Source organism: Labeo rohita, chromosome 2 (assembly GCF_022985175.1).
Source record: "Labeo rohita strain BAU-BD-2019 chromosome 2, IGBB_LRoh.1.0, whole genome shotgun sequence".
Lineage (NCBI taxonomy): Eukaryota > Metazoa > Chordata > Actinopteri > Cypriniformes > Cyprinidae > Labeo > Labeo rohita.
This window is the reverse complement of record NC_066870.1, coordinates 33,125,964-33,142,183: the sequence shown is the minus strand read 5'-3', so window position 1 is coordinate 33,142,183 and position 16,220 is coordinate 33,125,964. Positions and strand designations below refer to the sequence as shown.

The 16,220-nt window shown below is 34.0% G+C and overlaps 1 protein-coding gene across 1 annotated transcript in view; it reads left to right on the top strand.

Moving 5' to 3' along the window:
• pax3a (paired box 3a) overlaps positions 1-15,185 on the top strand; it is a 34,083-nt gene extending 18,898 nt beyond the window's left edge. The window contains exons 6-9 of the mRNA XM_051122189.1: positions 120-285; positions 2,297-2,517; positions 9,882-10,145; positions 13,702-15,185. Of these exons, the coding sequence (XP_050978146.1) occupies positions 120-285; positions 2,297-2,517; positions 9,882-10,145; positions 13,702-13,719 (669 nt within the window). The 3' untranslated portion in view covers positions 13,720-15,185. The remainder of the gene's footprint in view (positions 1-119; positions 286-2,296; positions 2,518-9,881; positions 10,146-13,701) is intronic.
• The last annotated feature ends 1,035 nt before the right edge of the window (positions 15,186-16,220 follow it).

The following is a 16,220-nucleotide window of genomic DNA, read 5'->3' as shown; positions in this document are numbered from 1 at the left end:
GAAGCCCATGCTGAAGTGTGTCATGTTTTATATTTGGCACTGTTTTGTGTATAAAAACAGTCTATGAGTGTATGAGTGTTAAATCTAAGTATATTGTTTGTCGTTTGCCTGTCCTGCAGGTATGGTTTAGTAATAGAAGAGCTCGCTGGAGGAAGCAGGCAGGAGCCAATCAGCTCATGGCGTTTAATCACCTGATACCTGGTGGTTTCCCGCCCTCTGCGATGTCGAGTCTTCAGCCTTATCAGCTGGCGGATAGTCCTTACCCTCCCTCATCGATCTCACAAGGTACTGTAAAGCCAAGAAAAATGCTATCATTCAAAATCCAAAATAATAAATTGATCAAAAGTGAGAGTAAAGACATTTAGAATGTTTCAATTTCAAATAAATGTTGTTCTTTTAAACTTTATATTCATCAAAGAATTTTGTATCTTGTCAATAATAAAAACGTATCACATCTTCCTAAAAAATATTAACCAGCACAACTGTTTTTAACATTGATTGTAATGAAAAATGCTATTTGAGCACCAAATCAGCATAACAGAATGATTTCTGAAGGATCATGTGACACTTAAGGCTAGGGATGTAACATATTCTCAATATTGTGGTATGGTGATAGCAAAACTGTCTTGATATTATCATGGTCATATGACGATATGAAACCATAGGTCTTCCGGGCAAAAAGTGTAGTTTTTGAAGTAAGAAATAACTGACGTTACATTTAACGTATATTTAACGTTGCGAGCTTCTGTTTACAGTAGCAAGTTGGCATGACAACTGCTTTATTTGATGGCAACATGGCGGAAGAGGTGTCCGGATGCCTTGAATTATATAACATTTCTTCAAGCGACAACTTGTTCCTTTAAAAAAAGAGCTTGGAGAGAAATATTTCTGTCACTGAATATTGCGCATCTCGGGACCCTCGCGTTCTATGCTGTGCTTTAAAAAAAAAATTCCTAAGCGCTGCGTCTTGCATTTTTAGACGCAAAGACGTGTTCTGTGTAAATGGCCCCTAAATCGTCAGAGCAGCGCTAGCAACATTAGCGCGTGTGTTAACGTGTGCAAACTGTAAGTGTGTCCGTCTGTAAGGGAGAGAGAGTGGGAGAAATAGAGTATGTGTTTTCCGTACATAATAAAATGTAATTTTGTGGCAAAAACAGAAATAATCTGTCGATTTTATCCTATTGTTTACTAAATTTGTTTGGCCAGTGTCCTGAGTTTATTTGTTGTTGTTGTTTTGTTGTTTTAGGCTGTAAGGACCTTTGAAATAAATTCAATCTTGTGGCGAAGTGATATAGACGTAATGCGGTCAAGAACTGCCTGGAACTACATTCACTGCACGTTTCCCTGAAAATAATGCATATCTTCAGATTCAAGCCAATCAGATTCAAGCATTCAGAGGCCCAGTAGTATAAACATATTTAAACTTCTTGTTCTTACATAAAAAGTCTTTAAAAATGTGTTTTGGCACAGTATCTGTCAAACGGACTAAAACCAAAAGCACAACATGGCTTAATCCTGTCTGTTTTTGCTGGGCACTTCAAAGCGAAGCGCACACTTCCTTCAGGCAATCAGCTCATGATCCAGTGTTTTCCACACATCAGAACGGCTCAGTTAACAGTGAATGCAGTGAACTCGTTTATTGCATGTGCTGTGAGTTTAGTGCGTGTTTGGAAATGCAACGGCCACCAGTTATGCTTTATTTTTGTGGCGGATGATTACAGCATTTTACTAGATCTGTAGTGAGATGCATTTTTGTAAGCCTGTTTTCACTGAAGCTTTCCGTCAAAACAAAAGCTCTACTGACGTTTCTGTCAAAAGCTTAAAAGAGCAGTATGAATTGCTGACAGTTAGCGGTTTAAATGGGTAACGTTACTGCAGTCCAAATTCAAAATGTTGTGTTGTTGTTGTTGTTATTATTATATTCTAATTTGTTTGGCTTCCTAAAACACCAGTGTGAATGTAATTTAGACTGAGGCAGTATACCACAAATAAAAAGAGGGGTTGAGTCCCCTTTAAAGTTCAGGTCCAAGTCAGTTCACTGACTTTTTCTGACTTAAGTTTTCTTAGTTAAGAACATGGGTTGGAGCTCTTAATTTTGAATTCTCAAAGTGCATTAAATAGAAAAAATTAACTTTAAAATGTACAAAATTTTCACTTTTTCCAAGTCTTCATTTGTCTTTTTTTTATTATTATTTAATATCGCAATAATATCATATTGTGGATCATATCATGAGATTTTCATATTGTTACATCCCTAATACTCTTTTTTTGTCTCTTTCTCTTTCTCTTTCTGCAGTGTCGGAGCAGCCCAGCACCGTGCACAGGCCTCAGCCTCTTCCCCCCACCTCAGTGCATCAGACTGGGCTTGGCAGCGGACCGGGGGCCCAGGAGGGGAGTTCGGCCTACTGCCTCTCCTCTGGACGTCATGGCTTCTCTGGTTACTCGGACGGCTATGTGGCCGCGCCAGGCCATGCAAACCCAGTGAACCCCACCATTAGCAACGGCCTCCCATCACAGGTCAGTATCATTTCACATCACATACAGTTTGAGCATACAGTATAAGGCTGCATATATTGACAGGTTGCCAGAGGTTTCCACCAAACAATCTGTTATGGTTGGTTGGGACGTTGTTACTCAATTTGCATGCAAAGAGCTTAGACAATCATACAGGGTTATATGGAAAAAGGGTTATAAGGAAATCTTGAAGTTCTAGTCACATGAGACTTTTGATTCAAGACTTAGAAAATTGTTGTGTAAAATGAAATTATAACAGTGTAGTTAACGTTTGGGGTTGGTTTTTTTAGTGTTTTTTATGCTCAACAAGGCCGCATTTATTTGATCAAAATACTGTAAAAAAAATGTTATTACAATTTAAACAAACTTTTTCCCAGATTAATATATTTTAAAGTATAATTTATTCCTGTGATGAAAAGCTGAATTTTCAGTGGCTATTACTTCAGTCTTCAGTGTCACATGATCCTTCAGAAATCATTCTTGGTGCTAAGAAACTTTTTTTTTACAGTGTTGCACAATCTTTTTGTGTAAACAATTTTTTTTTGGTTTGCAATCATGTGAGTATATTGAACTTGTATTTACTGTCACTTTTGATCAATTTAATGCATTCTTGCTGAATAAAAGCACAGATTTCTTTCAAAACGCAAAATCTGACCCCAGACTTTTGAACAGTAGTGTATACACGCTTAGAGAAAGTCTTGAGTGTTTGTACCGACCAGTGGCTTGGCAGTGTGAGTGAATGTGAGGATAAAGGTGTGAAGAGGGGTAGGACACGACTGAAAAGGATGATGATGATGATGGAAACGAGAAGTGAAAGACAATTATTTGTGATTACACACTCATCAGCTGTTATCTGTCGGCTCGCCTGCTGCGCACAACGTGCTAACAACCAGAAAATGAGCTCCTAACTGCCTCAAAGCATTCGGTAGTTAGACATGAGCGGCATTCTGGGTGCTGTCCTCAAACTCAAACCGCTCGGAGTGCTGCGTGATTCAGATAAATGGAATGAAAGAGATGGACAGAGAGAGAATGAAATGGAAGCGGGGAAAAAATAGAATGACTGAGATAGAAAGCGGCCCTGGGGCTATAAGACAGAAGATGGTTTTGAGAAAGAGGTTCTTTCTCAAAACGCACAAAAAAAGCATGAAGGCCAGTAAGATTACCAGTAAGATTTATGGAAAACACTGCAGTCTAAACATAAACCCCATTGATCAGATATGTTATGGTACAATAACGTTTTTGTTAAAGGGACAGTTGACCCAAAAAAGGAAAATTCTGTCATTGTTTACTCACACTCATTTTGTTTTAAACTTGTATGACCTTCTGGTATAAAGAGAATATTTTGGGGAACTGCTACAGCTTTTGTGATAAAACAGCCGTTCACTGCATGGTTATATATTTATATATTTGGGTCAGTAGCTTATTTAAATGTATATAAACTACCAGTCAGAAGTTTTTGAACAGTAATATTTTTAATGTTTTTTAAAGAAGTCTCTTCTGCTCACCAAGCCTGCATTTATTTGATCCAAAGTACAGCAAACAGTAAAATTGTAAAATATTTTTATTATTTAAAATAGCTGTTGAAAATGTAATTTATTCCTGTGATTTCAAAGCTGATTTTTAGCATCATTACTCCAGTCACATGATCCTTCAGAAATCATTCTAATATTCTGATTTGCTGCTCAAAAACATTCATTATTATTATTATTATTATTATTTTAAAAGCACGGTATACTTTTTTTAAAGTTTCTTTGATGAATAGAAAGTTCAGAAGAAAAGCATTTATCTAAAATAAAATTCTTTAGTAACATTATAAATGTCTGTATCATGATCGATTTTTAAAGCATCCTTGCTAAATGAAAGTATTAATTTCATCATTTCTTTCCCAAAAACAACAATAACAAAAAATTATACTAACTCCGAGCTTTTGAATGGTAAAGTGTATAATATTACAAAAGCTTTTTATTCCAGATAAATGCTGATCTTTGGATCTTTCTATTCATCAAAGAGTCTTGAAAAAATGTTCTCAACTATTTTAAATATTGATGATAATAATTATAATAATAATAAATGTTTCTTGAACAGCAAGTCAGCATATTAGAATGATTTCTGAAGGATCAGGATTGAAGACTGAAAATTCAGCTTTGATCACAGGAATAAATTACATTTTAAAACATATTTAAATAGAAAGCAGTTACTTTAAATAGTACAAATATTTCACAATATTACTGCTTTTGCTGTATTTTGGATCAAATGAATGCAGGCTTGGTGAGCAGAGAATTCTTTAAAAAAACATTAAAAATCTTTCTGTTCAAAAACTTTTGACTGGTACTGTATGCATGACTCCACACGACCACTTTTATGATAAATTTTTTTTTCTGTTCAAGGGTTAAGCGACTTGTTTCCTAAGAAATGTTATTACGTTAAAAAAAGCTGTGACATTTCTTTAAAAAATGCCTTTTGTTTAGTGAAAAAAATAGCATACAGGTTTGAAACGGTGGAAGGAGGAGTAAAAAATGACAGAATGTTAACATGAAAATGCTGGTAACATTACATAAAGTTTCATTTCATTCATTTCAACAATAAAAAATACTTCTAAATCATTTATTAATCTGAGTTATTGTTAATTTCAATATTTAACAATACATTATTAAAATAAAAGGGTAAATAATATTATTTAATAGACTAACATGAGCAAAAATAATAATAAGTGCTGTAACTAATGTATTGCACATTATTAGTTAATGTTAAATAAAAACCAAACCTTAGGAAATAAAGAATCCTCTGTGTGCATTTGGACTCTCGCCTCGTGTACAGTAATTGAACTGCACAAAGTTATTTAACATGACGTATTAATTGAAGTGTGTCTAATTGCAGCGCCCCCAGCAGCAGGGTTTGTAATCAGAACCAATTCCTAGTCATTAAGGCAGCATTCCTGCGTCAGGACTGACTTAGAGGTCAGGTAGCTCTCACACTCACACTCACACTCGGGTCTGTTATTGCCATTAGTGTGTGTGTGTGTGTGTGTGTGTGTGTGTTTGTAACCTGGCATAGGGTCGGCTAGTGCTGTTGTGTTGTTGTTGAAGGGCAGGGATTCTCGTCGTCATGACGATGCTGGAACTCTCAGCGTCTGGGATTCTAATTATGGGATGCTCCGGACTCTTAATTGATTGGAATGGGAGAATTTACCCTCCGTAATGCGCTGTGTAATTTATGCAAATGAGCCACTTTGTTGGCTAATTGTTTGAATTATGTATTTATCTGTGGTTTAATGTATGCTGAAATAAGCTTGGGATTCTGGGTGCGTTGAAGAGGCTTGTCTTTGCAGATTGGTTTGTAATTTATTAGCAAATGAAACTGATTATTTAAAATTACATATCATTTAAATTTTTTTTTATCTATTAATTACAAAAAATGAGATATACAGTGATGGACATGCCATAAAACTTTGATAAATACCAAATCAACAGAAAGGATTCTTTATTTCATAAGGTTTATACTTAAAATAGACGTTTTGGTAACACTTTACAATAAAGTCCCAGTAGTTAACATTAGTTATGCATCAACTAACAATGAGCAATACTTTTGTTGTAGCATTTAGTAATTTTGGTCCAAAAGAAAAAAAAAAAAAGCATGGTTTTGTTGCTAAACATTACTTGTACAAGAACAATAATTGACCTATATATCAATTCAAGTCAGTCTCACGTGGTTTTCTGATCCAGATCACTCTTTTTAATCACGTAATTTCCTGTTCAATGTCTCAAATGAATGTTTTTAGTTAAAAAAAAAGATCAGAAAGTGATAAGTTGCAGCTCCAGCCTGTTTTCCTTTTTAATAAAAAGTGCTAAAAATGCACTCAGTAGCATGTAATTGCAGTGGTTTGTGAGTTTAAATGAAATAAATAGTCCAAGTTAAAATTAAGAAATAATCACAAAAATTGCTTAATGTATTTAATCTGAAACAGTCCATCAAAATAACATTTTATATTGAGTTGGGAGCATTGCACGTTTGCTCTTTGAGCTCTGGCGAATGTGGGCTGCTTCATCCCTCAGGTTCCTCCGGACAGCTGCGTACATGCATCGTCCTGGCTGGGAAAAAGTTTTATGAGGAAGCTTTTTGTCAACATCTCCTGTCTGTGGTCTCGACATGGAAGGAACATTTTAGCTTTCACCTCACATGTAGCCGGGCCCGGGCCCCCCATGGGGAGGTGAACGAGAGAGTTTAACCTCCATGTGCTTTTCATTTGTTAAGCATCACACATCAGCGTGTGACTCACACATGCGCCGCTGTACATGATATACGCTGTCAGCTCGTGTGATCCTTGAGTTATCTGCAAGGTGGGGAAAGCACCTGAAAATCTGTGAGCGCTTAGAGCCCTCGGTCCATTTCTCTTCCGAAACAGCTGTTGAAGATGAACCCCAAAAGGAATTTCGTGACCCTTCACACTGCTTGTAAAAGCGTTAACCACACAAACCACACATGGTTTCCTTGCTAAATGAGGAAATACCATAGGCGCCTATTGTTTTATGTTACACGGAATATTCCAGGTTCGATACAGGTTATGGTTATTTTATAGCATTTGTGGAATAATGTTCGTTGCCACAAAATAATTTTGTCTAGTCTCATGTTTTCCTTAAAAAAAAAAACAAGAAAAATGGAAGTGAATAAGGACCAAATGTTTAAATGCTTAAAATAAATGCTTTTAATTTTTAAAACAATTCTCATCAACTTTTCTATTAGAACTTGTGTATAATTTTATACACATTTGACATACAAAATATTGTTCAGAAATATATTAAAAAAAGTATATAATTACATAAAAACAGTTTTTGTGTTATTTCATTATAATTCGTTTTTATAGTCATTTTAGAGTTTTAAATGTTGAATTTTAAATCGAATATAACCTCAAAAGGCTATATATTATAATGTATATGTTATAAAATATGTCTGTGTAGTTTTTAAGTTTTAGTTTTCAGTTTTAGTTTATTTAGTCTTCGCTGTTTTAGGAACTCAGACAAAACAAAATGATAAATATTAAAATAAAAATGAAAAATGAGAAATAAAAAAAGGGTTTTTAAAAAAGTTTAAATAAACATAAATAAATAAATAAATAAATAAATATGCAGGCATATTTAAACATAGTTATGAAAATATTTTTTCTTTATATTTTTAGTTTTAGTTATCAATAATAACCCTCGTTTATCATATGAAACTGATTTTTTAGGTGTTGAATACTTAACCTTACACCGAAAAGTAATTTTGTTGTATTATTATTGTTTTTGAATTTTTATTATTATTATTATTATTATTTTTTTTTTAATATGTCTGTCTAGTTGTTATTAAGTTTTATTTTTTAGTTTAGTTTAGCTTAGCTATTTTAGTACTTAAAAAAATGATAAACATTAAAATAAAAATAAAAATGAAAAATGAGAAATAAAACAAGGAGAAAAAAAGGATATATATATATATATATATATATATATATATATATATATATAAATGATTATTTAAACATTGTAAGGAAAAATTTGTATTTTACATATTTTTATATATTTTTATGTTTTTAGGTGTTGAAAAAATTAAGCATTTTTCCATGCTAAAGTCATGTTAATACACTGGTTTTGTTTTGTAGCTATACTGTTAAAACAGCAGTTTAATTATTTAAGACTAGCAACCTTCATTTCCATCGTAGGTGCATTGCTGTAACTGAGATTTTTTTGCTTAAAAGCTAAACTAAATAAAAATATTATTTATGAATTGTTTTTCTAATTGAGGACCTCTCCAGATGACCCCACAGGGAGTTTTTGTCAGATTGAATTCATGTCTGAGGACAAATTTGCCCCTAAAGAATATCTAAGCAAACCCACCCACGTATTTTACGTGCAATACTTTCTCTGCAACTGATATTCCCCCTCTCTGCGCATATGGCGCACTTATTCCATGTTTTGTTTGTTCAATTGGTTTTTTACATCAAATCTTAATAGAAAACTCCATAAACCCATTTTTTTCCTTCTTTGTTTTCTTACTCTCATTTTTCTTTTTTTCATCTGGCTGTGCTCTCTTCTCAAACACACACAACTCTGCACTCAGAATTGTTTTCAGGAAAATGTTAACTGGGCAAAGAAATACAGCCCTTCTCGACCGACTCCACCCCCTCTTTGGTTGCACCGGGTAACGGTTTAAAAGGAACCATGTGTCCAGCAGGATGGGGAATAATTTGACTCTGGACGGAGTAAGTGGGCCGGCCGGTTGTTCGGTCGATCGGTGCGCAGGAGATTTTTTTTTTTTTTTTTCCTGGGCCGGCCTGGTTTTGATTAATGATTAGCAGAAGGAGGGAACTGATCTGTGTTTGGCCCATCAAGCAGCGTCCGAGAGCTCACAGACACTGATGGCACACTCGACTCGCGTCTCGCTTCCATCTGTCCGTCACTGGTGTGAATTAGACACGGGCGGCCAGAGGCACTGTGTGAGAGCTGGAGAGATCCTGACTCGCTGTCAACAAATCATTTCAGATGCGTGTTACACACACTGGTGTTTGATAAAAAGGAGGGTTTTTTCTGAACGGAATGAATTAAAAACATTAACGTTGCCATTATGTCAAGTTAGCTATGTTGAATTCATTTCACATCACAGAGTTTAAAACAAAAGCAAATTTTCATTGTTTTATTTGGTGAAGATGAAGAATTCGGAAAGATCTGAGAACTTAAGTTAATCCAGGCGTATTAAAAATGTATTTTTTAAATTCCAAAAAGTAACTTTGACCAGTTCTGAGTACTAATAGACTGTGCTGCCATTTAAATGCAAGTCTATGGGATTTTTTACTATTTTGTCATCTGTCTGATCATTTGGGAAAGTATATACCTCAGATTGTTATCTGAGCATCACTGATATACTAGTTTAGATTTAAATTTGAGTTCAAGTTTTAGTAATTTGGTTGTATGTTTTTGTCTTTGTATTATTTTTTTAAACATGTTAAACTATTTGAGTACTAATTTAGAGTAAACTATTTAAATCATTTAAAAAATCATTTAAAATAAATGTATTTTTTTAATTTTTATTATATTATAATTATTTTAATTAATGCTTATTTAAACATAGTAGTGAAAATATTTCAGAAATTGTTTTTTCTTTTTCATTATAGTTTTAGTTAACAATAATAACCCTGGTCGTCATATAAAACTGATTTGTAAGCATGCAAATGATTATATGTGGTTTTCTGAACTCACTTGGTAACCAGCATAAACCAGCTTGAACAGCAACAGCATTGGAATTCATTGGTCTTGGCTAGTGTTTTTCAGTAATTTTCTTGTTTAAAAAAAAGTATCTTAGCATAGTTATACTAAAGTGATGTGTTGTTTTTTCCACAGGTGATGGGACTGTTGAATCCAGGTGGAGTGCCGCACCAGCCGCAGAGTGATTTCGCCCTCTCTCCGTTGACGGGCGGTTTGGAGCCCAGCACAGGCATGGCTCCCAGCTGCCACTCCTCTCAGAGACTGGAGGCTCTGCCAGGTCTTCCCAGCATGCCAGCTCTGCCCAGCTCCCAGTCCTACTGCCCCTCCAGCTACAGTTCACCAGGGTACAGCGTGGACCACGTGGCATCTTACCAGTACAGCCAGTATGGACAGAGTAAGGTGAATACCAGCACTGTTTGTATTGTAGTGAGAGAGAAAGCTACACGTTTGTGTTCTAAAAACTTTTAATTTTCAGTTTGAAAAGTTCTATTTTGGAATTTATGCGTCACTTTGTTACTTTATCGATACTTTTACAGTATCTATTCATTTTGAATTGTTTTGTTTTATTATTTTCTGTTTTCAATTTAACTTCAGTTAAAGTTTCAGTAAATTTGTGTTTTTGTCAATTTGTAAAAAAAATATTTCGTCTTTATTAACTTTTTAATTGAGTTTTTTTTTAGTTTTAATCATCAAATAAAAATAAATTAAAATAAGAAATGTTGCCTTTGCAGCTAGCTGAAATAAAATATGTATTTTTTTATATACACTGCCACTCAAAAGTTTTTGAACAGTAGGATTTTTAATGTTTTTTTTTTAAAGAAGTTTCTTCTGCTCACCAAGCCTGAATTTATTTGATCTAAATTACAGCACGACCAGTAATATTTTGAAATATTTTCACTATTTAAAATAACAGTTTTCTATCTGAATATATTTTAAAATTTTATTTATTCCTGTGATTTCAAAGCTGAATTTTTAGCATCAATAGTCCAGTCACGTGATCCTTCAGAAATCATTCTAATATTCTGATTTGCTGCTCAAAAAACATTTAATATTGTTATTATGTTGAAAACAGGTTTTCAGGTTTCTTTGATGAATAGAAAGTTCAGAAAAACAGCATTTAATAGAAATAGAAATCTTTCGTAACATTATAAACATCTTTATTAGCACTTTTGACCAATTTAAAGCATCCTTGCTAATTAAAAGTATCAATTTTTATAAAAGTTTGATATATATTCCGAAGGATCATGTAACACTAAAAAACTGGAGTAATGATACTGAAAATTTAAACTGGATCACAGGAATAAATTATACTTTAAAATATATTCAAAGAGAAAAGCTTTTTTTTTTTTTTACATAATAAAAATATTTTACAATATTACTGCTTTTGTATTTTGGATCAAATAAAAGCATGGTGAGCAGAAAAGAATTCTTTAAAAAAACTTTTTAAAACTTTTGACTGGTAGTGTATTATTTTGCGGATTAATCTGTTAGTTCATCGGTTTTTGATCGGAGGCAAATGTAAATGCAGTTGATTGTAAAAAAGGGGCAGGATTTATGCAGACAAAATTGGAGAAGTACTAAATAAAATAAAAGTTAAAAAAATAAGTAAATAAAATGTTAAAAAAAATATATATGCATGGATGAATCGTTCACAATTAGATCAATAACATGCATTTCATTTCATGACTTTGTCATCTTTTTTAGAGCAGTTCATTTTAATGAATGTTTTGTTTGTGCAAATTTTCAAACAACAGTTCAAAAGTGCATTAACAGTTGTTTAATCTTACTTTTACTTCTAATTACATTGATTCCTTTTTCATATAACTACATTTTTACACTTTTTGACACTTTTACTGATCCATGCCATACGATTTTGATGAACTGCATCACCACATCTCAACATTTTTTTTTTATAACCGCGCTAACCGCTACAGTGCAGCCAGGAAATTTTTTTTAAAAAATCCAGTGATTCTGTAGAGAAACACGATCGTCGAAACGTCAACTGAGATTATTTTCAGTAAAGCATTCGTCTTTTAATCTGAGCCGTAATCACGGGTTTACATTAGTTAGTTGTAATCCGCCGGGCAGGTAAACGCCGCCGTGGTTTACGATGCTTAACCCATGACCTTTCACGACCCTGTGAGATGAGCTATATCTCATCAGCTCCAGGCATCCGTCAGCCAGCCATGTAATGAGCTTCGAGTAACAAAGATATCGTTCATGATCCACTCAAACACGCAGTGAAATGAGAGGAGCAGCCGTCTCAGAACATGTTAGACAGAAGCCGAGGAGGGGGAGAGAGACTTACACACCAGGCCTGCATGTCGAGTGCCCAATCCAGAACTGCATCTTGATATCATTAATTTGCTGGGGTCCGCACCCTGTAAGCACAGAGCTGGGGGTCCGTGGAGGAGTTAGCGGGGGTCTCGTGTAGGAGTAGAATGGCCCGTGGCAGGCAGATATTAGAACCATGTGTTTCAGACGGGTCAGATCCGTAGTTGCTGTTGATCATTGACTCGGATCCATACTGAACTGAATATAGGACCGCTCTCTTTTCATTTTCCCCCCTCTCAATCTCTCTTACTTTCTTTCTCTGTCTGTCTGTTTAGTGGACTTGGCACACACTGGCTCGTTCAATCATGAACTGTGTTTTGTTGGATCCTTCGCTTTTGCGTATTTCTTTTTCTTTCTCTTGGCAAAGGCTGTGTCAATATAATCATATATATTGATATCACTGGTTCTCAGCCATCTCAGCCATTGTCCCAGAGCCCACTAGGAGGCATCAGTAGACTTCTAAGACCTAATGTAATGTTATTTTATATATATATAAAATTTTGTTATTCCCCTAAACAACTATTGCTAACAGTTACTAGTTGTTTTATTTTATATTATTTTATTTATTCTTTAGAGATAATTACTCATGTTAAATTTTTCTACAGTAACAAAATAATCTAAAATAGTGTAGAAACGTCGTATAAATAGTCTAACATTGACATTTATTAATTTCTATGAAATTCTATACATTTTATATATATATATTAAATGTTGTACATTTTTTAAAACACACAAAACCTTTAGTCAAATTTTAGTTATTCTCCTAAACAACTATTGTTGTCAGTTACTATTCATTGTATTTAATTTAATTTAATTTAATTTAATTTAATTTAATTTAATTATTTTATTTTATTCTTTAGAGATATTTACTCATGTTAAATTTTTCCACAGTAACAAAATAATCTAAAATACTGTAGAAACATGTCATATAAATAAAGTCTAACATCGACATTTATTAATTTCTATACAAATCTATACATTTATACATATTAAATGTTGTAAAAAAAAAAAATTAAACACACAAAACTTTGTCAAATTTGAGTTATTCCCCTTAACAACTATTGTTATCAATTACTAAACATTGTGATTTATTTTATTTTATTCTTTAGAGATATTTACTCATGTTAAATTTCTCCACAGTAACAAAATTATCTAAAATAGTGTAGAATCATGTCATCAATAAAGTCTAACACTGACATTTATTTATTTATGTGCAATTGTATACACTTAACATGCATTTTATTTATTTATTAAAAAAAAGCATTTTCTTCATTTTTAAAACACATTTACATTTAAATTTATATATTCAAAAAAATCTTTTTTGTCTCTGTACATTAAAGAATGGTTTTAATAATGTTAATATACTATAATAATATAGTTTTTGTTAATATTTTTAATGTTATTTTTATGTTTTCTTTCGATTTTAAGCTTTTGTAATGGTCTGTGGGTTTTTTGTTGTTTTTATTAGTATTTATTTTTTAATATGTATATATGGGTTAAACTAAATGAAAATGAGAAATGTTGATTTGGCACCTAACTGAAATAAAACGTGTTTATTTTATTTCAAGTCTCAGTTTTTTCATGCTGACCTTAAATTAATATCTCTCTCTGTCTCTTTCAGGTGCCTTTCATTATCTGAAACCCAGCATCGACTGAATGAAGACAGACAGGAGATGAGGAGATGAAGAGATCTATGGATGGTCTGACCGTAAACTCTTGCACTTGAGCTCTCCTTCACCTCTTGAATGTTTGACCAAAATGACCATCCATCCTCAAACTCCCGCTCGAGGAGGTCTGCGGAGAAGCCAGCGGTGTTGGCGGTCCTCTCTAACGCCTGTGGGTCCAAAGTGCAACTGAGTTGTTTTTACGAGGGTGATATTGTGGGTAGGGATGGGTGGGAAACAGCCTCTCCGTATTTCCATCTCATTTTGGAGCAGGCAACAGCATCGCACGTTCTGACGACACTTACCACCTCCTTCCTAAAGAGCGACAAGCCATGGAACACGAGGAGGACAAAGGGAAAGGACAAAAAAGGACAAATAAACAACTCAAAGACCGAGACTGTGCTTATAAACAGCATGGAATGGCAGGGAAGAGTGTGGCGCCATACTCTGATATCAGCTGTCCACTGACGGACGCACTTTAGTGGCTGGTTTATGACACGAGTCGACTCTTTAGTTGAGACACATTTTGTTGATATATTTAGGAAATAAGGGCTTGGAAAAGACTGATGTGCCAACTTTCCTTATTTCTCATTTTTAAATAAGCGAATAAATACACAAGAACTTTTTGGCTCACGTTCGGCACGACGCTCTCAGGTCCTCTTCACAGCGAGAAAGAGGGTGACCTAAACGGAATGCACTCAAGTGTCCGATGGCATTTCACAGACTCAGTAGTGCAGATAGACTATGTGACACAGACCCCTTTATTACCAGTCATCTGAGCACACACAAAATACCTTTTTATGAGACAGAAGTGATGTTCAGAATGGAATACTATTGTACTGCTTATTGCATACTGTATCTTACAGTAAATGAAAAATATTTCAAAGTAGTATGCTACCTTGCAAATGCTGTTGCATTTAGTGTAAAAACATCTTTGATGTGGCAGATGACGTGTCAAGTATACAGTGGAATGGGAAAGTCACGTCAAATGCATTGCAATGTGGTATATAATATTGAGTAGAAGGATAGTGTAGTTAGTTTTGCATGCAGAAAAATTGCACAGGATATACATAGTGCATACTTAAACATTAGTAGTATGATAGTATGCTATTCTGAACATTCAGAGAGACCCCCGCCACAAAACGAACCCAAGGAAAGTGCAATACACACTCAATACCTCATAAACACTCATCTGTTCTTACTCGCTCACGAATATCATCTGTTCTTAAACTCTGATTGTTTTCCATGCAAAGAAAAGATTCCAGATGATGCAGCGTTTCATAACATGGATGGATGTCACCTTTGTTTTTACTCTGCAGTTTGGAGAAGATCTTTGTTCTCTGTAACACAATGTTCATGTCTTATTTTTTACCTTGTTGTTTTTTATATTTTTTTTTTTTGGTTCTCGACTGCATATAATTGTTGAAGGATAATGTGTAAAATGCAGCACTATTTACTATTTATAATGAAAAATAAATAAATTGCATTCAAGCTTATTGTTGTGTAATTATTTGTGAACCTGAACCACAAAACCAGTGTTAAAGGAGTGGTTCACTTCCAGAACAAACATTTACAGATAATGTACTCACCCCCTTGTCATCCAATATGTTCATGTCTTTCTTCCATGTAATGGACTTCTATGGTGCCCCCAAATTTAAACTTCCGAAATGCAGTTTAAATGCAGCTTCAAAAGGCTCTTTATTTATTTTTTTTAATGACAATTTATATTTTTTTAACCTTAAATGCTCATCTTGTCTAGCTCTGTGTGAACTTCATTTTTTTTCTGTCATGACAGTTAGGGTATGTCTAAAAACTCCCATCTCATTTTCTCCTCCAACTTTAAAATTGTCCTACATCGCTGCAGAAATGCCAACCCAGAGTTTAAGTGAACATACAAAGAAGATCAAACACCCTTTACAAAAAAAGGTAAAACAGCGATGTAGGACATTTTGAAGTTGGAGGAGAAAATGAGATGGGAATTTTTAGACGTACCCTAACTGTCATGACCGGAAAAAAACACACAGAGTTCACACAGACCTAGACAAGACGAGCGCTTGAAGTTAAAAAGTATATAAATTGTAAATTTTTTTTTGGAAAATAACCAATCGTTTCACTAGATAAGACCCTTCTTCCTCGGCTGGAATCCCTTAGAGCCCTCTGAAGCTGCATTTAAACTGCATTTTGGAAATTCAAATTTGGGGGCACCATAGAAGTCCAATAAACTGAGAGAAATTCTGAAATGTTTTCCTCAAATAAACATAATTTCTTTACGACTGAAGAAAGAAAGACATGAACATCTTGAATGACAAGGGAGTGAGTACATTAACTGTACATTTTTATTCTGGAAGTGAACTACTCCTTTAAGTAGAATGGGTATATTTGTAGCAATAGCCAAAAATACATTGTATGGGTCAAAATTACTGATTTTTCTTTTATGCCAAAAATCAATAGGATAATAAATAAAGATCATGTTTCA